This window comes from Cibotium barometz, chromosome 55 (assembly GCF_041138505.1).
Source record: "Cibotium barometz isolate CiBa-2024 chromosome 55, ASM4113850v1, whole genome shotgun sequence".
In the NCBI taxonomy this organism is placed as follows: domain Eukaryota; kingdom Viridiplantae; phylum Streptophyta; class Polypodiopsida; order Cyatheales; family Cibotiaceae; genus Cibotium; species Cibotium barometz.
In genome coordinates, this window is record NC_141100.1 from 38760094 (window position 1) to 38785030 (window position 24937).

General features: G+C 45.6%; 1 protein-coding gene across 5 annotated transcripts in view; it reads right to left on the minus strand.

The window, feature by feature from the left end:
* LOC147607732 (ATP synthase subunit B) overlaps positions 1-23416 on the minus strand; it is a 115196-nt gene extending 91780 nt beyond the window's left edge. For 3 of the 5 annotated variants that reach the window (XM_086790257.1, XM_086790256.1, XM_086790255.1), the window contains exons 1-3: positions 23195-23416; positions 23052-23120; positions 22913-22964 (exon numbers count right to left, since the gene is read on the minus strand). In XM_086790257.1, coding sequence (XP_086646383.1) covers positions 22913-22964; positions 23052-23120; positions 23195-23314 — 241 coding nt within the window. In that variant the 5' untranslated portion in view covers positions 23315-23416. The remainder of the gene's footprint in view (positions 1-22912; positions 22965-23051; positions 23121-23194) is intronic. The other 2 variants (XM_086790259.1, XM_086790258.1) reach the window with 1 other exon arrangement.
* Positions 23417-24937: the final 1521 nt, after the last annotated feature.

Below are 24937 nucleotides of genomic sequence, written 5' to 3' on the forward strand. Positions count from 1 at the left end.
GGGGAAGCATTCCCTAAGGGTAGGTACGCATACCCAGTACCTCATTCAGTTCTCAGATCATTTCCAAAGGCCTAGCAATAGGCATGATCAGTCCGATAGGTGACCCGACAATGTGTTAAGGGTAAGGGAAAGCACGCATGGGGACAACAGTAGAACAGATGCTCAATTCTTCACCAAGACTGGGAAGTTGAGATCAGGAGTGAAGGTGTTCAAGACAAAAATATCAGCCAGTTAAAGTCAAAGTCAATAAGGTAGAAGTCAAGGTCAATAGCAATAAGTCAAAGTCAGTCGCTCACAGTCCAAGTAGGAAGGATGACAAAGTGTCCACCCCGTCATCAAGTTTAGCAGAAGGGAATGTCCCGTGCCATGGCTAATCTTTCGCATGAACAATCTTAATCCCTGACTAATCCAGTAGTTAAGTACCATCAGATAAGCATTCTCATCAGTACCATAAGAAGCAGTAGCATCAGCATCAGCATCAGCATCAGCACCATCATCTCATCATCATCAGCAACAGCATCTACGTCATTAGCAGTGGGAAGGTATGAGGGGTTGTCGGCTGGCAGCCAACAACCTGTCGGCCTAGCAGCACGCCGCTAAGCATTGTGGGGACAAGGCGGCAGTCATGGACCAGCATGCATACAAAGCGCAACAAATATTCAGCATTTATTGTTGGGTCATGTCCACAGCAGGCAAACAGCCTCCAATGGCTGGCCGACTACATCCCAAGCATCATATATAAGAAGAAGTCACAAATCAGCATATGCCATAATCAATTCAGTAGTTCATCATTCATTCATCTCAAGCATCAGTACAAGTCATGTCGAAGGGTCAAGCTCACCCCTATGGGGCTGACCATAGGCCTAAGTCATATACAAGCATCTATGTAACCTTTTTGTACCATATGAATAAAGAAAACCCTGAAACCCAATCTCTCTTCTTCAATCTCCTCTATCTTAATTCATGCTTATTTAGCGTCAATGTTCTTAATCAGGCTTAGGGTTGTGGATTAGTACAGCAAGGCTTCCACGCATGCAACAACACTGGCAATCTCAAGGCCTCTCACCGTGCTCTCTCAGATTTCTAGAAGAGGCTCTAGGACAATTTTCGACCTCAAAAGATCACCCTCTTTTTGTGGTTGCTGGCACATAGGAGTCTGGCAGTTGGCACGTGGTTGGCCATTGGCGGTAGACCAGCAGCATGTCTAAGATGTGGCCATCCCTATGAGTCTCAGCGACATTGTCTTTGGGATTGCCCGTAGGCTCAGCAGGTTTGGCAACAGATTCTCCGCATCTTCACTAAGGACAGGGCCTCTTCCCGTACTATTATGTCGCTTGTGCAACTGAGGCCGAGCTTGTTCATGGCTTATGAGGAGGAAGGTGGGGGCTAGCCCTTCAGACCTTCGCATCTCGACAGTCCCAGTCCCAGCCCCATCTACTCGTCATTGGACTCCTGGTTCAAGCCAAAGATAGGAGATTTGTAGCAGCATTGCTGCATGGCACATCTGGAGAGCTCGATGCAACGAAGCCATCGAAGGCACCCACACTCCGCTTGTGGAGTCCATCAGAAGCACCTAGCTCGACATCATTCATACCCTCCGCAAACAATGGGGGAAGCTTAAAGGTGGTTCTGACCGTATGCAAAAGCATCAAGAACATGCCTTCCTGAGGCTTTGGCAACCTGGTCCTTTCCCATAGGTAGTGGTGGTGAGCCCACTTGCCACTACAGACCACCTATGTGGTTATTCCCTCCCCCATCCCTATGTGGTTATTCTCCTCATACAGCAGCCAGCCGGAGAAGTGCATACGTCCCCCTTATTTTGTTCTTTGATCCTCGCTCCGTACATGGAGGCGAGTTTGTATCTAGCCTGTGAGGGTGTTTATTGTTAACTAATGGAAGGATCTTGTTTCCGGAAGAAAAAAAAATTCCTCAGACAATTCCACCTGCACACATGCTTACAAATCTCCCCGTTCTCCCCTTCTCTCCAAATTCACATGAACCTTACCCTGCGAGTCTAAAAAAGCACCTACTTCTTGCAACTTCAAAATGCAAATATGGTGACCGAGATATACCTGGCTTAGGCAACCTTGAGAAAAGCATGACGACACACAAACCTTGTTTTTTCCGCCTCTACGATTAGGATTGCTTTGATACCAACTATTAGGGACTCCTCCCAAGGATCACCTAATACACAGGCATAAACAAGATTAGAGAAACCAAATAAAACGGATGCAAGCAAGCTCACTACCCAACCGTAGGTTCGCATCCGCAAACCTCCCGTGAGCCAAGGACTAAGGTTCCACTCCCATGAGTCTGTGCTAGTCAGCCTTGGCGTCCCATACCACCAGTGCCTGCCCACAAGGGCCCTCGGCAAGATTCCCCATGATTCGCCACGTCCATGGCAACAGTAAGCCTCTTGGTCTAGGTCCAGAACAAAATGAATCAATAATAACCAAGACTCACTTATATAATGCTTATTGTTGCTATAAATAACAATCCAGTCATAAATAGGCAATAACATTGGATATACTAAATCTGAACCTTAGCCACATAAATCTACTTACTTTTCCTAATCCCAAGGCTCCCTAACCTTGCTGCATTAGTCCCTAACCCCAGGGGTTAGCACTAGGTATGTAACACCTCGTATGGTGCTGCCATGACAACAAAAACTGAAGGTGCCCCACCCAATGCAATCGGTAGCTAAGAAGAGTCCTCCTGCGCTCGCCCAAAAATCGAAGCAACCGCCATTGAACTCACCCCATGCAAGCAACAACTATGAAGACTCTCCCTCAGTTAATGGGATGGAAACTTCCTCTTCTTGTGGCCATGTCCTAATGCAATTCTGCACTATTGGTGTGCAACTAACTTGAAAAATGAAAAGAGCTCATACAGTTGCAAATGCGCCTCCTCCACAATCATCCTTTGGTTCTGAAGTAGCCTACTCCTATGACTACTTCAATGCCCACGGACAATCCTTCCGATGTACTTGATGGAGTCACAGTTGAAACATTCCCCAGCCAGCCACTTGGCTCAGAACTCCTCCTAAGAGAATCGTTGTTAGAATATTGTGCATCTCAGTGTATTGGAGCTGTGCTTATTTATTCGGGTTTTATATATTTTTCTCTTTATTTGTGGGTCATGAAGCAGTCGGCCAGCTCCCTGCATCACTATATAAAGGGCCTCCTCATTATCACTTGTAGTGGTGTCCCTATTTTTTGAAGCACTAGGGTCACAGTCCTAATTGGAATTATGTCCCTACCATTCTCATCACAAAAATCTGTTCCCATGGGTGTCGGGAATACATCCATTGTCGTGGCTAGCACATGCATCTAGTTTCCCTCCTCTTCAGGGTCTAGTAATATAAAGCTATGGAAGCTTCATCATCCGACTTGCATCTTTTGTCACTTTATCCACTGAAGTGGTACATATATATTAATTTCAAGTGAGCTATCGTATTTGACCCCAAGTCAGATATACGATAGGTGTTTTGCTGACTTCTTGGTACGTATGGTATTTCAGGTTCACCTTAACGGTATTTCCCTCTTAACGGAGGTAAGTGACATCATAACCCCAATCGTGAAATCATCAATAATTGGCACATGAATGGTCTTCCAAGAATTATGTCATAACTGGTGGGCCTACATTGTACTACTTTCTTGCTGGCTATTGCCATTGTAAAAGCCTCATGCTATAATAAAGGTGATCTTGTCAACAAGTGCTCTCTCTCTCTTTCCTTGTTTATGCTTCCATCTATGCATACTCCAACATGCTATTAGATAACTAGGTCCCAGCTTCCCTCATCTGTGTTTTGATTCCCTCTCCTCCTGTGTTTCTAGCTTCAGAACGTGGCTGTGTTCTTCTTTGCTGGCTGCGTCTACCTCTTCACATCAGCATTTTCTCTTTTGGAGGTGCTCTTACCCCGTGCAACTCCTACAAGGTGCCAAGGTGCAAGTCCAAGTGGCTGGTGTAGTAGCTGCTGTTTTTACAGTCAGGACAGCTTCTGGAGGTGGCTTATTCACGTGTGGTGCAACCTGACAAGCAGCCCTGACAACCCTACTTGGTTGGCAAGGGAGATGTCGTTTGTGTCACCGACGGTCTCCTTCACGGAGCCCCTCTTTACCACATTCTTCTAGTAGTTCCTATTCGCCTTTATTGGCTCGACGATGACAAAGCACTACTAGGTTGATGAGTTCTTTCTCCATACCTCTTAAGGAAGCCTCTCAAGGTCAACAAAAAGATGGAAGTTGAATTCCTCACCAACTAGACATGTGAGATGGCTACCTTGTTGGCAACAATAGGCGGCTCTATGTGTTTCAGACTCATTTAGTTCGTACGACATTGTTTGGTGTTGCTCTCTTGTGGTGGGAACACCACCTTCGGCACCATGTCATGATTTGTTGGGAGGATTGCCACAACATGGTCTTGGAGTAGTTTATATCCTTGGATTACCATTGTGAGTTAAAGCGGCAATGGAAGCGCTTTGCCCAAAGGCATGGTGAGGAGGTAATTGACTACCTATCCTGTTTTTGGAAGTTGTTGCTCATGCTCTTGGACTGTCTGGTGGTCTGCGCAGGTTGAGTGTTTTGTGGATGGTTTGAAACTGTTGCACGTAGATATTTGTGCACATAAGCCCCATAATCTCTCATATGCGGCTTATCTTGCTACGGCCCTTGAGACATGGGAAAGTTCCAAGTTATGGACTCAACTGAAGTCCAATAGTAGAAGGGCAAGGAGATTCCTAAAGACGAAATTGTTAAGGCCATGGAGGAAAACAACAGTTCTAGTGGGGGCGTGCCCCATGATCTCTCGGACGCTGTTCATCCTGCTACGACCCTTGAGACACGAGAAAGTTCCAAGTCAAGGACTTGGCAGGAAGTCCAATAGCAGAAGGGCAAGGAGGTTCCTAAAGACAGAGTCGTCAAGGCCATGGAGGATAAATAGTTCTAGTGGGGGAGTGTCAGAGACACGATTGTTGGAGTATGCATAGGCGGAATCATAGACAAGGAAAGAGAGAGAGAGCAAAGGAGAGAGAGCACTTATTGATAAGATCACCTTTATTATAGCATGAGGCTTTTACAATGGAAATAGCTAGCAAGAGAGAAGTACAATGTGCAAGGATTGGATGCTACAAGTGATAATGAGGAGGCACTTTATATAGTGACGCAAGGAGCTCGCTGACTGCTCCATGACCCACAAATAAGGAGAAAAATATATAAAACCCCAATAAATAAGCACAGCCCCAATACCATGAGATGCACAATATTCTAACACTCCCTTTGCAGCTCATAGTGTGCAAAAGTTTGAAGAAGATAAGCTGATGAAGATGCAACCATGGATCCTCTAGTACTGCAAATACCGGAATCACCTCGGAGAGAGTACCCGGCAACCTGTTTCCTTGAAACACAATGCCACCACGAACAGTAAAGAAATTTGCTTGGCTCCAAATTCCCACACTAGTGTGCAGTGAACTCCAAGAGGAGAATGATGAGCTATCGGACACACCGCGCCCATTATCTCCGAACAATGGACTGCTATGCTACACCAAAGTTGACCTTGTCCTGCCAGATTTTTAATGCTTGGAACTCCGACTCACGGCTCCCTTGCACTAGAAAATGGAGCTGCTAATAGCCCCCTCTCCTGCCCAAAAGCCTCCTCTGGCTGAAAGCCCATGGGGAAAACTATCTGTATACTAGAGAAGAACACCGTCTTGGTCCTCCCGAGCCGGAAGTGCCCTGGGAGCCCTAGATGAGTCACTAGCAGTATTTGTATCACTGTCTTGTGTCTTTGCCCTTCTTCTGAGATGAAGACTTGCCCTTGGTCTTGTCCTTCTTGGACAAACAATCCTTAGACAAATGTCCTCTCTTTCCACACGAGAAGCACCGACTCCGACCTTTCTTCTGTTCTGAAGCAAATGCATGATCTGAACTATTAAGAGACACCTCGATCTTACCCTAAGAAATGAGGACGGACTCTTCCTCCAAGAGAAGGGAGCTGAGGTCATCAAAATCCAGTTGAGTGGTTGTGACTTGGCACCTCAAAGCCCGAGAAACCACATCATTCTTCGGGGGAAGCTTGGTGAGGATAAGTGCAGTCAATTGAGTAGAGGGCAAGGCAGCACCCATTGCTAGTAACTGGTCATGGATAACCTTGGCCTTCACTGCATAGTAGAACTACCAATAGGAAATAGTTGCCCTTGCAAAGTAACTGCCCGCATCGATGAATCTTGAGCATAGAGATCCTCCAATTTAGACCAAACTTGATGTGCACTGGTAAGAGTTTGCACGGCCGATATGACCTCCTTCGTAATGGTCCGCACAAGCACTGAGTGCGCCTTCGAATCACGATCCTCCTACTCGTAGTCTTGTAATTCCGCAAGGAATTCGTCCTCTTGAACCTGGGTACAACGCCTCGAGTTCTGAGGACACTCGAGCTTCTTCTCACTTCCTTGAACAATCTCCCACAAACCCTTATGGATGAACCAGATCCGCATATTCAGCTTCCAATGGGCATAGTTGGTTCCGTCCAACTTGTCCTCCTTGTTAATACGAGGGGGGAGCCATATCCAAAGCAACAGAGTACACCAAACATAAATCTCAGCACTCCACAAGACTCCTCTCAAGCACTTTCCAACGAAGCGAAGCACAAGGATCCAATTAGCCCCCTCTCAATTCTGAGAGAGAAAGAGGCTGGACAGCAGCAAAACAGTCCACCAAAACACACCGGAAACACCCAACCGGAGGGAGGCACATACCAAATGACGATTTGGTTGGATCAAGAGTGGCGCTCGTCTTTTTGCTCCACGTGCTCCCAGGGAAGCAAACAACTCCACCCCAGTGTGAGATGCTTGCACCACTTGGTCCTCAGAAACGTCCACCACTTGCCCAGATACATGAGCCACGGTGGACACCAAATTTGGAATGGAAGGTACCATGGACATATTGTCGACACAAATAGTCTCAAGGTAACGAGCCGTGCTCATGCATGTGGATAGCAAATTGCTCCCCATACAAGAAATCGTCGTCATTAGTCTTTTGCATCCGTGATGAGTAGCTAGTGATAGTGAGAGAACCCAAATGAAATCTTTTCCCAAACCCAACCTTGTTCACTCCGGACTTTAAGCCTTTACCCTATCCAAGCAATCAACGCGCACACGTGCCAAAGAAGAAAACACTTGTAGGTGCCCTAAGCTAATCCTAAGCACTCAAGCTAAACTAGCAATGGTGCCCGATTGTATGGTGTTCACGTATCCCATCGATCAAGCTTGGTGGTGAGCTTACCATTTATGGTATACCCTTGGTTCAAAATCTAACTGTTATAAACTAAAAATTGTGTTTTTGCAAAGACTATAACTCTAAATCAAAGCCTAATGTGCATGTGAATAACAGAGATAGCACAATGGAATAGAGAGATACATGGGCAAAACACACTACCTAAACTATTGTATATTTATGTACAAGAAAATAAGGTACAACAGTACTCTCCCAAACTATCACTCAACATGACAAAGCAGTCCTCCCAAGCTTTCTTCTCGGCTTACAATCACTAATTTCCTTCATCCACGAACGTTTGGCCGCCTCCACTTCTTCGTGCTAAAGACGAAGGGCTTCTACAACTCTTTCTAAAGTTCATCCTCACAAGTTTTTTCAAACTACGGTTGTAATAAAGACGGGGTGGTCCCCCCCAGTTTTCCAGCTTGTTCAAGCTAGCATTCTTGGTCCCCAAACTTCGTAGATGCGGAAGCTCTAGGAGTCTTCTTTCAGCCCTAAACACCATCTTGGAACATGCTGATGCAAAACAGATACAGAAGAGAGAGAAGAGATAGAGAGAGAGCTGAGTATTCAATATATTCTATGCTACAAAAAGGTACATCTTGGCTAGCCCATGGCTTCTCCCCAAAAAGGTGGTAAAACACCTAATCTATTGCTAATCTAAGACCCAGTCCTTGCTAGACTGAATGAGTCACAACAATGAGGAAAGATGCCTTATATACCCAGTCCTTTCAAGGCACGAGCTACGTAGGTCATTCCTCAGCCTTAGAAAGTCAGGCAGTCAGTCAAGTCTCTTAATCCACTTGGAGAGAATCATTCATGCATATAGAGTTAGTAGAAGCCTTAAGGTTTGCATCAGATCATGGTTGCATATTGCATATCGGTCATCTCATATGCACATAGACCACCTAGACCATTGCAGTAACCTTGAATATCATCCAACATTATCCATTTATGCAAGTCGTGTTGCAGTCGGCCAGCTTTCCGCCAGCTGACCAGCACTCGAGGAGCATATAAATAGCTCAACCTTCCATCATTCGCTCATCTCATAATCATTGGAGCAAGCGTTTCCCTTCAGCACAAGGAGCATCAACACATGAAGCATTCAGCCCTACATCATCAAAACACAGCATCAACAGCATTCAGCCAGTAGAAGCACTTCAATACCTTGCGTTTTCAACATACATACAGTTTTCAGCATCCATACATATCATCGTTCTGCTACAGCCCTATTGGTGAAGGTAAAATGCATACATTCATTCATTTTCAGCATATACACAATGCCTAGAACAGTCCCAATCAGCCCCTTCTCTCAGCCTCAGATTTGCAGCCTTCCTACATTCCATTGGAAAAGTGCATAGGCTTGAGACCGGTCATCGTTGGTGCTTCTACAGCCGTGTACGCCCGACTCTTGGTCTTTCAGAGGTCTTGCGTTTGGCTTATCTACAATCCAAAGTCAGTCCTCATTCATTCTCTTCAAAGATAATAAAGCAAATACTCCAAGCAATAGGAGGGGGCCCTTGAGTGGGTAATTTGGGACCCAATAAGGTATACAAATCTCTCTCTCTCTCTCTCTCTCTCTTAAAGTTTGAAGTGATAAAGTGGATTGCTAGACTCGTGAAACTCAAGATAAAGAAGGCGGTGTAAGACTTTGTGTGACAGGATCCTTCAGTACGCATAATTCCGTTGCATGTTACATTGGTATCAGATTTAGCTAGTCCACACACACCGCATCCTAGCCTCAGAGCATCCTTGGATGGTCATACTTCACTCCGACACAACCACCGATTTCAATAAAATGTCTACAGAGGAGAGTACACATCAGCAAGAAGACGTCTCCCCCGAGGGAGACCTTGCTCTTCTTCCTACTACAGATACCATAGTTCTACTCCGAGCTCAGAACAACCTTCTTGAGCTCAGAACCAGCTTCTTATGGAGCGTCTCCAACTCTTGGAGGCAACAGCAGCAAAACCCACTCCTCCAGTTACCCCCGACTTCGTCACCCTCTTCTTTCAGATGGAACAACAAAGACGAGAGAATGAAGCCAGACGGCGGGAAGAAAAAGCAGACAAACGGGACTATGAGGAAGCCCAACGCAGGATTGACGAAGACCGGCATCAGGTTGAACTCACCGCTCAAGAGCACCAATGACAGCTCGATTGAGAGCACATGTTAGTATGTTACTCGAACACCAACGAGAAAAGGAGGCCATACATCTGAAGTATCAACACCTCTCTTCAGTTTCCCCATCCATAGGTGCCACCAGCCAGAATCCCACGACATCGACAACCGTCATCCGAACTCAATCGCATTTTAGTAAGTATGACGGTAAGTGTGATCATTTAGCTGTCAATCAATTTATTCATCAATTTAATGCTTATTTTCCATTGGCAAAGCGAACAGATCCTCAATGTCACACCTTTTCGTTGGGATACCTTTGTCCATGACCTCAAGACCAAATTTCTCCCTCCCCAATATTTGACCAACCTAGCAAATGAGTTCTATGGACTTGGACAGAACGGGTCACCCGTGCTTCAGTTTTCCGGTAAGGTTATAACTTTAGCACAACAGTTAGGGTTATCTCAACAGGCCAAGATGGGTCAATTCATTCATGGATTAGATCCTAACATCCGGTTCACAGTTCGTAACTTTGAACCCAGCACATATGACCGGACTTTGAATCTCGCTCAAAATGAAGAAATGAGAATGAACGGGGACAAGCCTAAACAACCGCAGTCTAGTACCAAACCCCAAACGTGGAAGGGTAATTCATCTTCTAAAGACACTAAGACATACAACAATTCTAGCTCTAGTTCATGGGGTAAGAAATCCAAGCCTTAGAAAACCCCTAAGGAAAAGGCTAAAGCAGGGATCACTGGAGACTATCTTCCTCCAGAGAAGCAAAGGAAGTATCAATCAACAATGTTTTTACTCTCGTACCATTGGGCATGGTAAGAAGGATTGTCAGAAATGACAAGCGGAGCAAACCTCCAAAGAGCCTTCCGCCACAATTGCCGCAGTCTCTCCCACTCCTCCAGACCCGCCTGCTACTACCAATGCTGTTCAGATCTTACCTTCTATGCATCCCATGCCATCCATGGTGCTTGATGCTAAGCAAGAGGGTGAGGCTACAACCACACAAAAAAGCCTGATCCGAGCTTATGGCTCTGCCAAGGGCCGCTAGTTCATAGTCCTTTTTGACATGGATAGTTCTGAGGACGCCATCTCTCCCCAGTTGGCTATCGAGATGAGATGTACCTTAGTGCCCTATCATTTGGAGGTGGATGGTTTTACACCTAGTCTCCGCACCCACATTTCTCAAAAGGCACAACAATTTCCTTTTCAAGTTCAAAAGGCCTCATTCCAACAAGATTTCATTGCCTCTCCTCTTTTGGGATGTGACATAATGTTAGGAATCCAACGGTTTCGTTAGTATGAACCCATTCCCAATTGGGAACAGGACACTTTTATTATCTCTAAAGGTTTTCCTGAGCCCGTCATGATTCGTGGGGATAGGAGCATTCTTGGCATTCCTCTGATTTCTCATCTCCAGGCCCAATGAGCTATCCTCAAGGGAGCGGAAGAAGCATTGATTTATGTTCGTGTTCAAACAGCTATCTCATCGATAACAGCTATCTCATCTTCTTCTTCTTCAGTATCTCAGTTGGCAGATCTCCTTTCTCATTCAGACATTTTGCTTAAGGATGATCTTCCACCCCGTATCCCACCTTCTCGTCTTAAGGATCATCATATCGATTTGGTCCCTGGGCAACACCTTCTAGCAAGTTTCCCTATGGTCTTTCCAAGACTTTCAAGGGCAAGCTACAACAGCAATCAGCGCTCAAACATTTAATGCATGTTTTTTATGTACACGTTTTCACAGTCAACACAAACCACCAAGCACTTAAGTGACTCCCGACGATGCCAAGTGCCCAGTGATCGGCACACCAGATGGAGTTAGCTCTTCAACCAATTTGGAGGCCTGAACAAGTACATCTCTGGTAAGTATTATCTAGTGGCTGATGCTCTTAGTAGAAAGACCCGCAACATCCAGACCATTCAAGAGTCTACCATTCTCAAAATCTCTAGAAATGACTTGGATAGCATGACCAATCCGCATGTCAATTCCGCAGAGTTTGATACTCAATACAATTTGGCCCTCAATTCTAAGCCTGGCCATTATTTAGTTCACAGACAGGCAAATAAGTCTAGATGAGATGTCCACTTCAAGGAAGGGAATAGGATCTATTTGCATATCACGAAACAAAGATTGAAACAGTGGGAAAACTTTAACCCAAGGTTTCTTTTCGTAGTTTTGGACCCTTTCCTATAGTTAAAAAGTTAAGTGATGTCTCCATGAAATTGAAGTTGCCTAACAATTGGACGATGCATGATGTTTTCCATGTTTCTTGGCTAAAACTATATGTTGAACCAGAAGTGTTTGATGTTTCAGACGAATAGCACCTAGACATGGTAGACAAATCAAAAGTCATTGAGCTTGAGCAGATCCTTCTTCATAGTTGGAAGCATGGTTCCGGTCGAAGACTCCGTCAGTTCTATACGAAGTTCCGAGATCGAGGTACCCACGAAGCAGTTTGACTAGACGAAGAGTTCTTTCAAGAGTACCCCCAGTTGTTGGCGGACTACTTGGAAGCCATGAATCTGCCGCCACGCTAAGCAGGAGAGAGGGAATCTCACATGCACTCTACACTGTAGTGCATGGTGACAAGATGGATCATCATCAGTCCAACACTGTACAGCAATAGAACCCTTTAGGATTTGATAATTGTCATACGCCGTGACCCCATTGTAATCCTTCGTCCAAGATATGTCACGTATGAGCTACGTAGGTCATTCCTCAGTCTTAGAGAGTAAGTCAGTCAATCAAGTCCCTTAACCCACTTGGAGAGAATCATTCATGCATATAGAGTCAGTAGAAGACTTAGGGTTTGCATCAGATCATGGTTGCATATTGCATATCATTCATCTCATATGCACATAGACCACCTAGACCATTGCAGAAGCCTTCAATAGGGCTGTAAGAAAACGATGATATGTATGGATGCTGAAAACTGTATGTATGTTGAAAACGCAAGGTAATGAAGTGCTTCTACTGGCTGAATGCTGTGGATGCTGTGTTTTAATGATGTAGGGCTGAATGCTACATGCATTGATGCTCCTTGTGCTGAAGGGAAACGTTTGACTCCAATGATTATGAGATGAGATGAATGATGCAAGGTTGAGCTATTTATATGCTCCTCATGTGCTGGTCGGCTGGCTGAAAGCTGGCCGACTGCAAAATGACTTGCATAAATGGATAATGTTGGTAATAATATGGTAAAAATGCCGAATAAATGCTATAAAATATGGTAAAAATATTGGATGATATTAAAATGCATTCATTCATTCATTTTCAGCATAAACACACTGCCTAGAACAGTCCCAATCAGCCCCTTCTCTCAGCCTCAGATTTGCAGCCTTCCTACATTCCATTGGAAGAGTGCATAGGCTTGAGATCGGTCATCATTGGTGCTTCTACAGCCGTGTACAATTCAGCCCAACTCTTGATCTTTCAGAGGTCTTGCGTTTGGCTTATCTACACTCCAAAGTCAGTCCTCATTCATTCTCTTCAAAGATAATAAAGCAAATACTCCTAGCAATAGGAGGGGGGCCCTTCCGTGGGTAATTTGGGACCCAATAAGGTGGACCAACGCAGATTTGGCCAGTTCTTGCTAGAGACACAACGCCACAGAGAGACACTGCTACGGACTCATACCACAGGGAGAGGTGGGCCTCAGCTCTAGCTCACTGATTTCTTCCAGAGATCTATCCTAGTGCCTACCCTGACACAGGAGGGGGTTACACTTCAGCGTGCTGCGGACCTCCGAGCCAGACGAAGACCGAGAGCACCAGGCTACCAGACTCCCAGACTACATCAGAGGGAGATCACAGAGATACGGGCTCGACATCAGCACCATATCCAGGAGCGGCTAGCTCACTTACACTCACACCCGGAGATCATGCTCCGAGGTATTTTTGCCTCGCCATCGCCTATGTATCACATATTACACCCCCATTATGGTACTGGTTGGAGCTAGACAGATCTGCATTGCATTCTTGTATACCCTACGCATATAGGTTGCATACTGAGCCTCTAGCAGTAGTGCTCCATCCATCACACACCCCCCCCCTAGCTCAGTACTTTCATAGTTCTTTTTTTTTTGGACATCCAGAAGACATTGACAGTTGTACATTGATTTTTCTCATAGGTCGAGTTCGGCCTCTAGTAGACGTTAATACAGCTTTCTCTCTCTCTCTCTCTCTCTCTCTCTCTCTCTCTCTCTCTCTCTCTCTCTCTCTCTTAAAGTTTGAAGTGATAAAGCAGATTGCTAAAGACTCACAAAACTCAAGATAAAGAAGGCGGTGTGAGACTTTGTGTGACAGGATCCTTCATTACGCATAACTCCATTGCATGTTACATTAGCTCTCTACTTAGCTCTCTAATGTGAGTAGAATACCCTGTTTATATAGGCTTAGGAGAAGGAGGCGCCTAGGATCCATGAATCTCTCCACCTCCCTTAGATTTCTCATCAAACTCACCTAAAAGGTGATGCCTCAATCATAGGAAAGTATCTACTAGACCTACACTCAGTTACTCTAGTAAATGAGCCTTCTGACCTTAGAACAAGACACTCTAAGGTATCACTAAGGAAATCACAATATGGCGGCCGATTCCTCGTCGAGATTCCCCCTACGACCCTCAATGTTCTGAGAGGCCGGCCAGCCTCTCAACACCCCTAGCGAGCCCCTCCCCCCAACCCGATGGATCCCCCTTAGCAGCAACCCTCCCCGACCTCTCAGCCCCTCCGCCCTCTCGCCGCCGCCTCCCCGACCTCCTCCCCCAGTCTTGTCACCGACTTTACCCGTCATAGCACACTCCGCCCCTCTTTAACATCCCCCCCCCCCCCAACAACCCCTGACCCGGTGCGGAGGCAGGCGGCGGGATCAATCCATCAATTGATTCACCGGTTCTCTGATCCGGTAGAGATGACCATCATTGTCTCCCCGGTGAGGGCTCTCTCGCCAAAGTCCCCAAGTGGGGCCCCTAGGATCCTGGGACATCCCGTGGACTACAATTTCTTCCGGTGTCTACCGACAGAAGGGACTGACATGTTTGAGGAGACAATAGCCCCTGTTCGGGTATGTGTGGTTTTTCACCAGGCCCTCTACGCCAAATAATGACGCGATGACAGAGTGGGATCCTGATTAACTGGCAGCTGCCATTCAGGGTCTGGCAGTTGAGCTCTCCCACCATCTCCACGATCTCCGCATCACCGACATTCTCACCCATTTTTGGCCTCTGGCTAGGATGGAGCTTGGAGGTTCAGGCCATCGAGGCCAAGACGAAGAGATGGTAGTCTCCAGTCTAGAGGTGACGCTCTTTGTGTTCATGCATACCTCTATTGCGGTACCTCTTCCCCCCTCTTACAGATACCTTTACTGTGATCGATGGAGTCCGAAGCATGCATATGCGCGTGCTCGTACAAAGTGGCGTCACATGGAGGACAGGATTAGTGCCCACCTTGCGCGCCTTCGCCCCCGCACAGATTGTGATTATTCCCCGTCTAAACCCTCGCCCAAGACTCTTCGAGTGGAGGGCAGTTCCGCTAGTGCCGCATCACACCGAGATTTATATGCGGATTGTTTCATGGACATTTAGGGTTTAGGGGGGCCTTAGTGCTTTCAAAGATGTGGCGTCCTACGAGGTGCACTTCAGAGGGCCATAGTGGGGGGACCCATAGACATTCTTTTCCTCCAGGAGCATCATCTCTTAGAGGAGGGCACCCGCAGATGCTGGGAAGATTCTTTGAGGTAGGAGTCATACTTTTTGGTCCCCATCCTTCGGCCCCTCAAGGACGCAAGGAGGGGTGTGTATTTCTATCAATGAGCAGCTGTTGTCGGCAGTGACTGGCTCAGGAGTCATTGTCCCGGGGCGGGCACAATGGATTACCATTACTATTGGAGAGGATAGCGTTGGCTTCCTCAACATCTATGCTCCGAACATTGCTGCAGGTAGAGCCCTCTTCTGGAGCTCAGTATGGCAGGCCCTCCCTCAGGCTGACTTTTGGTGCTTGGGTGGTGACTTTAACATGATTGAGACAGCAGAGAACAGGCTTGGAGGTGGCACGGCCATAGTTTCAGGAGCAAAGTACTCAACCTGGGAGGAGATGATTCTTGTAGTTAGGGGACAGGACTCTTGGCATCTTCCAGAGTTTGGGTGTGATGATCTAGGTCGACGCCCTGTCCATAGCGAAGATGCGGAGAATCCGCTGCCAAATCTGCTGAGCCTTCGGGCAATCCCAAAGGCAATGTCGCTTCTCAAGGAACCTTTGCTTCTCAAGATCGGATAGGAGGAGCACCGGCCCCAACCTCTCTAGACTTGACAGGTTTTATGTTGATGAGTGGGCTTGCAGCCGAGGGGATATGATTGGTATTTTGGCAGGTACTTCCTTTTCTGATCACGCCCTAGTTATTTTATCCTTAGAGGACCCCTGGAGGCATGACAGGCATGTGAGCTCAAAGATTCCGGACAGCCTCATTCAGGACCCCGAGACATAGTCACAGGGGGCGGAAGGGACGAGTGCTTGGAACGGAGGGACACAGAAACAGGACGGACCGACGACGGGAACGGCAGGGGACGGACGGACGTCCCCTAAGAAGCGTCACTCACAGGGGATGGGGACGGGGACGCCTCAGGAACGAGGACGCCCGTGGGGGACGGTTCTGTGAGGGGACGGCAGGGAGCCGTTTGCGCGTTTTTCTGCCGTTGCGCCCATCGTTTATAGCCGTTGCATTTGCCGTTTCCAACCGTTGCAGTCGCCACTTGCTTGGGCCTTGGCCCTTGAGCCTTTGAGGCTTGGCCCTCTCTCTCTCTCTCTTGCCTTTGAGGCTTGCCTATCTATATAAGAACAAGCCTCTACAAGGCTACAAGCACACAACTTTCAAGCTTTCAAGCTTCTTCTAGCTTCCAACTTCCAAGTTCCGAGCCTCTCACACAAGGCCCGCGGGCCGCCGCCCTACTATCTAGACTCTCTCTCTCTCTCTCTCTCTCTCTCTCTCTCTCTCTCGCCTCTTGAGTCTTGAGTCTTCCAACTTCCAAGCCTCTAGGCTCTAGGCCTCTCTCTCTCTCTCTCTCTCTCTCTCATTCCTCAAGGCTCAAGAGTCAAGCCATCTTCAACCATGGCATCCTCCTCACGTGCCAGGGCTTCTCGTAGAAGGACAACGGGATGGACATGGTGGGAGGAGGTTAACTACAACCCATCCGCTCATGGAGGCGGTTCTTGCAAGCTTTGCCCGTACCGACGAACGGGTGTGGCGCCGACAAAGTGCGAGCCCACCTCTTGCATGAGAGTGGGCATGAGGATGTCACGCCTGAGAAGAGACGAGAACTTCTTGACAAGCTTAGCGTCTACGAGGCGGTCGAAGCGACAAGAAGGACACCACGAGTGGCCGTGGATCCCGCGACGATGGGGAGAGGAACTTAAGCCTCTACAATGGAGTCATGTGGTGGATCGGGATCATGCACACCATCACCTTCACCATCAAGTCGGAATGTTACTCCATCCACGACACCGGCACCCTCCATCTCCACGGCCTCTCAACCATTACGTAGCCCACGACGACAATCTACACTTTGGGAGAATTGGAATCCCAAGTTGAAGGAGGAGGTGGATATGGCGGTGGCGAGTCTCAGTGGCATTGCCTTTGGGGTTGCACAAAGGCTCAGCAGATTTGGCAGCGGATTCTCCGCATCTTCGCTATGGACAGGGCGTCAACCCAGATCGTCACTTGGAAGTTGGGGCACTGTCACTTGGGCCACAGAGGCTAGAGCAATCAAGGCTTATGAGGAGGATGGGGGAGGACTAGCCCTTCAAGTCTCCCACCATCGTATTGCAACAGTACTAGTCAGCCTCTCCTACAGGTGACTAGCGGGGCCAGGCTCATGCCAGAGATGGGAGATTTGCAGTAGCATCGCAACCTGGCACATTTGGTGTGCCAGATGCAGCGAGGCCATCGAGGGTATCCACACTCCGCCAGCCGAGACCATTAGGAGCATATGGCTTGATATCGTTCACACCCTCCGCGGTCAATGGGGGAAGTTACAGGGAGGTTCTAACCGCATGCGGAAGCGGCGGGAAGCCTTCTTGAGGCTTTGGAGGCCTGGCCCTTTTCTCACATATAGAGGCGGTGATCCCATTTGGCATTATAGACCACCCATGTGGTAATCCCCCCCCCCCTTTCCCCCCTATATGAGATAGCCTTCTTCTCACAGAGCGGCCAGCCAGAGGAGAAACATCTCTTTCCCGTATGATCACTTGTTTCCCACCCTTACATGAGGCGAGTTTGTATTTAGCCCTTCGTGATTGTACTTAGCCCTTTGTGGCTATTTTTCCTTTAACTAATTTAAGGATCTTTTTTCCGAGAAAAAAAATGTCATACATAACAACTGCTAGAATAATGAGTTGGAGAAGTTTGCCTCCTCCTTCTCTGGTTGCTTTGCCTTGCCCTTCTCTTTCTTCGCTTCATTCTTCTTCCTTTTGAAGCAATCTTTGATAATGTAGGCCCTTCTTTTTGCAATAGTAGCAAGTCCTAGGAGCCTTGGTCTTCTTGTCCTTGACTGTAACGGAATAGGCATGCTCCACTGGAACACATAGTGTTGAAGAAGCTGAAGTTTTGGAACCCTCCATGCGGGTTTCCTCCAGAATGAGGACAGAAGCCACTGAGGTTAGAGTATGATTGGTTTGATTGGCTATCACTCAGACACGCTGCTCATAACAAGGAGGCATGCTAGAGAGCAACACATAGATGGCCTCCTCTTCATCAATGATAACACCTGCACCACTGAGTTCATCAATTATACAATGAATGTCATTGACATGAGAAGCAACACTGGCTTTGTCATCCTATTCCATCCTATAAGGTTTCTTCCTTAAGAAGAACCTAGCAGTTGCATTGGTTTGCCCAAAGATGGACTTGAGCCTAAGCCATGCTTCATTGAAGTCTTTGCTTAGCTCACTTGATGGATTTGGCTATCACCTAGCCCACAAATGATGAGAGAGAATGCTTAAATTGATCCACTTAGTGATGAGATCTGGATCTCTATTTGGCCTCTTCTTAGTCCCATTAACCACTCCCCACATGTCTTTTTCAACGAGACACGTTTGCATTTTGATGCACCAAGTATGGTACTTGGAGCCATCAAATTTATCTGTTTTACCAAAAAATAAAATCCCACCATAGTTACCATGGTACTCGGCCTAACACACCACACGCACATAGTGTTACACAAATAGGGAAGCCCTTTATAGCTTTAGGACTTTACAATGGAGCTTGGCTTTTCACCCAAAAATGCTCTACTCAAGTATCCCTTCACCAAATAAGTGAAGATGTGTACACATTAACTTTGACCGTTCCAGATACTGTGACTTTGTCTTGATCTTGAAATTGGTTTTTGATTCTTTGGCTAGTGTAATTTGAGCTTTAGTTTTAGTGTATAAATACCTTGGCATTTGGCTAACACACCACACCCTTGCATGTTTTTAGCATTTTGTGGCACAAGTTGAAAATCAAACAAGTTGCAAAGTTCAGACCCTCCGTACAGATTGAGGGGAGGGATACATGTCTTGCTTTCAAAGCTTTTATTGCAGAAAAAGACATAAAGCGTCAATGCACGATGCCATATTCTCCTCAACAAAATGGTGTTGCTGAGAGAAAGAACAAGTCTTTAATGGAAATGGCTAGATACATGGTTAAAGGCAAAGGCTTGCCTGACAAATTTTGCATGGAGGCAATAATGTGTGCTACACATGTGTTGAAGAAACCTAAAGTTGATCACTTTAGAGTTTTTGGATGTATAGCTTATGTACATGTACCTCAGCAATTGCGAGGTAAGCTTGATGACAAAGAAACTAAGTGCATATTTGTGGGTTAAAACTTCTTCCTATAAATCAGCCCATTGGTTTTGTGATACATAGTCATGAACACAAAGTGGAAAAGCACTTTATGGTCTCAAACAAGCTCCCCGAGCTTGGAATGAGAAGATACATACTTATTTGACCACACAAGGTTTTTGCAGTAGTCCAACAGAGAGCACCCTCTATGTGAAAGAGAATCATGGCACTTTGATTATGCTCATTCTTTATGTGGATGACATGTTGCTAACTGGGAATGATATGGACAAATTTCAACATTCAAAGCTGAATTGCAAACGTCATTTGAGATGATAGATTTGGGATTGTTGCATTATTATTTGGGCATACAATTTGTGCAAATAGATCATGGGATTTATGTACAGCAATCAAAATACATTCAAAAGCTGTTGCACAAATTCGGGTTTCAAGATTGTAAGCCAATCTCAACTCCGATGGAGCCAGGGCTAAAATTGAGCATATATGATGTTGGAGAACCTTTTGATATGAGTGTTTACAACCAAGCAGTGGACTGCCTCATATACTTATGCAACACACGCCCGGATATTGAGTTCGGGGTTTCCCAATGTAGCAAATTTATGCACAGCCAAGGTACAAAGCATTGGCAAGCAGTGAAGCGGATATTTTGCTATCTTCACGGCTCCCTGGATCTTGCCTTGGTATATCCCAGGGGGGGCAGCTTGTAGTTACATACTTACCATGATTCCGACTGGGCTGGTGACTATAATACACGGCAATCCACCAGTGGGAATTGTTTCTTTTTGGGGCATCCATGCATATCATGGTTGAGCAAAAAGCAACCCACTATTGCCACATCTACTTGTGAGGCTGAGTACAGCGCAGCCTTTACAGCCACAGTGGATTGTGTATGGCTAAGGAGATTGATGGCTGATCTTCGTGAGTGTCAGCAAACACCCACCACCATACTCACTCACACTGACAGTCGGAGTGCTATAGCCGTGGCGCGAAACTTAGTGTTTCATACACGTACTAAGCACAGAGAGATTCATTATCATTATGTCAGGGAGAGGATTCATGCAAGGGAGATCTCATTATCTTACCGCTCTACATAGGACAATGTTGCAGATCTATTCACAAAGGTGTTGCCAAGAGAGAAGTTTGAAGCTTTCCGCAAAGCTTTAGGCTTACTCTCCTACAGAGAGTGATCTACTGCCGATCTTGTACAGGTTCACATTGCCACTACAGGGGGGATTTACTCGCATATTTATTGGCATATATGCTATGAGTAGTGCCACATGTGAACATGGACTAACCAAGGGCACTTTTCTCCCTTTGGGTTTTTCCCCTTGGATATCTAGTGTAAAAGGACACGACCACATTTATTGTATTTTGATATTATGGAGTTCACTCCCTAGCTCCACACAATTCAAAGAAACAATCCATTTTGTATGAGCATCAATCACCATCTACTTGTGCTTGCTACTGTTGATTCTCTATGTGCTTCCGTCTGTGTGGAACCCTAACCCTAACAGCACTTTCCTATACCTTGGACCTGTGCACCTTCATCTGGGACTCCATCAGTGTTTAGCCTTGCTAAGCCTAATGCTATGATACCAATGTTACATGCGAAAGCTCTAGGAGTCTTCTTTCAACCCTAAACACCATCTTGGAACATGCTGATGCAAAACGCAAATGGAAGAGAGAGAGGATATAGAGAGAGCTGGGGATTCAATATATTCTACGGTACACCGTCCAAAAAGGTACATCTTGGCTAGCTCATGGCTGTCCCACAAAAAGGTGGTAAAACACCTAATCTATTGCTAATCTAAGACCCAGTCATGGCTGGACAGAATGAGTCACAACAATATATAGGCCTCCTTGGAAAACACCTACGGCTGGACAAAATGAGTCACAACAATATATAGGCCTCCTTGGAAAACACCTACGGCTGGCCAACTTGTTGTCGGCCAGGTCGTGGACAAATAATATCCACATGCTGCAGCCGACAGAAGATGGGTCCACTTCATGCGCTGGCCGACAACCCCTGGTACAAGGTTTTGTTAGAAGTCATCTCCTATCTTTACTGAGACACCAGGGCCTTTGTTGTGGGTGTGCCCGTCCTTGTAGGTGTTGTTCTCATTTTTCCTCACTCCCCGTATTTTTCCCCCATTTTTCCCATTTTTATGTGGCTTGGGTGGCTGCCCTATGCTGGCCGACTGGTCAATGAGCTGGCCGACTGTACCTTCATGACCCCGACTTCAAATCTGTTTTGGCCGACTCATCACAGCTAGTCGACTGGTATTTGTGTCTGGTCGTGAAGGTTCAGGGAATGTCGGCTGCCTCTGATGCAGGCCGACTGCAGTATGGGGGCCATATAAAATGGCCCCATTGCCCCCTTGTCATAGTGTCTTGTATTCGGGATCTTCTTTGTGTATATAGAGCACAGTTACATGCCTCTCTCTCTCTCTCTCTCTCTCTCTCTCTCTCTCTTTTTCTGCATTGCGTTTGCTCTCGTGTTCCCAGATTTGGTCATCATCTCCACTGCGTATTCTGACATGGTATCAGAGCCCTAGGCTCTTGATAGTTCTTGGGATTTGTGTGAGCAAGAGGGGGACTGTTGTGTTGCTGATTAGTGAACTATTTTGGACTGTTCGAGAAGAGAAGCAAGAGAACGGCGGGCTGATTTGCTGGACAGCCACTTGCAGGTGTAAATTCTTCTTTGTTTCCACCCACCCACCCTTTTTTCAGAGTACATCACCGCAATGGCAGATTTGTTAGAGATGGCCGAGAGGCATGTGAAGATCCCTACACTCCCAACGTTCCCGGTGGACCGTCAGTTCGATGGGAACAACTACGGCATATGGAAGGTTATGATGGAATCTGTTCTAGAGTCATATGACCTTGCTGATTTCATCGTTGTTGGGGTTCCCTGGAAGTAGAGGAAGGGGAGTTACCGTCAACCCAAAAGGACTGGGAGGCAAAGGCACAATTGTGGGATCGTGTCAACGTCAAGGTCCGTTCATTTATCTTCCTCAACTGCACACCGCAGGTAATCAACCATGTAAAGCATATGACGCTGGCTAAAGGTATATGGCAACATTTGGCTTCTCTTTACAACACGGTATCGCCCATGAAGAGGATTTCTTTGGAAGTACAGATGCGGGTTATGAGCCCTGCAAGCATTCATACAATTTTCAGCGCCCTCGTATGCATCGTTTTGCTATAGCCACTTGGTGAAGGTAAAACTCAACATTCATGCTCATTTTCAGCATTCATACATAGACTAGAACAATCCCAATCAGCCCCTTCTCTCAGCCTCAGATTTGCAACCTTCCTACATCCATTGGGAAGAGTGCATAGGCTTGAGATTGGTCATCATTGGTGCTTCTACAGCCATGTATAGTTCAACCCGACTCTTGGTCTTCCGAGATCTTGTGTTTGGCTTGGGAGATGCAACCAGCATAGCGGCCAACTGTCTCTCTGACATTGAATGTTCCTAGCTGAATGCCTTGTTTGTAAAGGGCAAACCTTACCTACACTCTCGCTAGTCATACAAGAATTTGGAGCATATTCAGGTTTGAGTCTGCTTCCATGAAGTTCTTGTTGTCAATAGTCTGCTACGGCGCAAAGTGTGCCCATAAAGAAGATAAGTTTTTTTTGAATAAAGCTACACACTTTCGGAGAAAAAAGCACCTTTGGGCTGTTCATTGAACAGGTCTTGCAAAAGAGTGCACGAACTCGAAATCTGGAAACAAATCAGGTACACACAGATGATGATTACGGTCGACGGGTGTAATGAGTTTTTAACGTGCGATGGAAGGGATGTCTCCACCTGTTGTAGTTTTCTTGCCAGAAAGCTGCATTTTCTGGACATGTCATCCGCATCTTTGCAGTTCTGTGCCTGCGAAAAAAAATTCCTCTTAACTATGACGTCCGAAAAAGATGCATCAGAGATTATGAAAGTGAGATAACAACCGAGAAGAGAAGGAACTTGGCGAGGAAGAGGTCGTTTTCGGCGTGGTTGGAAGTCAGAGAATGCAAAGTGAGCAGACGAATAGTGGCCTGCACCGTGGCAAGCTGCTGCAACTCTTCCATTGTGTTCCTAACAGCAGCACAAGAAACACAAAATATTGTAATGTTCTTCTCGTGTCAACAAGCTCACAAAATATTGGAATGTTGTTGCACCATAATAAACTAAGGCTAGAGATGCATGTCTCAATGATATGCACACTTATTTTGGGAGATAAACATAAATATTGATTTTTGTGATATGAAGTGCTCCTTTGGTTTTAAATGTCGCAACAAATTTCTTCATCCTGATATATTTGTTAAGGAGATAGTTCAATGTTAAGAAAATGATAACAATGGCAATGGTTTGTTTCGCACCATGCTGGTTGTATAGGAAATTGCTAGCACATGCTGGTGTATGTCGTAATGTTTCCTATTTGTATATCTTAATGTTTCCTATTTGTATTTTCTTGGTTTTTTTCTATGCGGGTTGTGTAGAAAATTGATAGCACGTGATGGTGTATGTCTTAATGTTTCCTATTTGTATTTTCTTGGTTATTTGAACAATTAGTGTCCATGGCTTGTTAGTATTTTGAGTATAATAGCTACCAAGTGCAGTTTGTCTTTCTCTAGAAGTATTCTTCTAGCATCCCATGGTTTTTGAAAAAGTGACGTACGTGTCATGTTAGTATTTTAAGTATATTAGGTGCAAATTTTGGTTGTGCAGCTTGTCTTTCTCTAGAAGTATTTCTTCTTGCTCAAGCATCCCATGAATTTGGAAGATTTCTTTTAAGTTTTATGTATGTAGGTCTAGTCCTACCACTTTTCTTGTTTTCTTGTATGTGTCCCTCTTGTTGTGCTTCATGAATTAAGGAGTCTTAGTTAACTTGCATCCCATTATTTTGAAAGTTATACATAAATTATGAATGCATTTTGTTTATATATTACAAGCTGTATGAGTATGCATTAGCACAACGCCTAAGTGCCTTGAAATTCCAATTGCTTATTCTTATCAATGGTATACATTGCTACCCTCTCCTTTTATAGATGCTCACAAAGTTTTGGCAGTGTTACGATAATAATAAAGGATGGCCAATCCTTTATTCACTCTTATTCCTTCTAACATTAACTTTAACATCCTTGAACGATAGAATGGAGGTAGACCACCATCCTAATTTTATGAAAGTTGAAGTGGATGACCTTGATTTCTATTATTAATAACACTATAATGGAAGATAAGCCCTCCTAAAGATGAAGGCCAATCCTTTATTCACTCTTATTCCTTCTAACATTAACTTTAACATCCTTGAACGATAGAATGGAGGTAGACCACCATCCTAATTTTATGAAAGTTGAAGTGGATGACCTTGATTTCTATTATTAATAACACTATAATGGAAGATAAGCCCTCCTAAAGATGAAGAAAAAGTTGTTCCTTATATTGTCAAAAATGAAGCATTAGATAATCCTAGTTTCTTTGGCTCTCCTCACTCTTTTAAGATCTCCATAATTTTTAACAAATTATCTCTAGTTTGATTCCTTCAAAGCTCATGCCAAATAGTCAACAAAATAAGACAAGGCTATTCAAAGTTAGGACATCTTTCCTCGTTCCACTACCAAAAGCATAGAAAAAATCAATTTTATTTTTATATGATTAAGTCTCTTTCAATTATCACTTACAACACCCAATCGTCATCTAAGCCTTTTTTG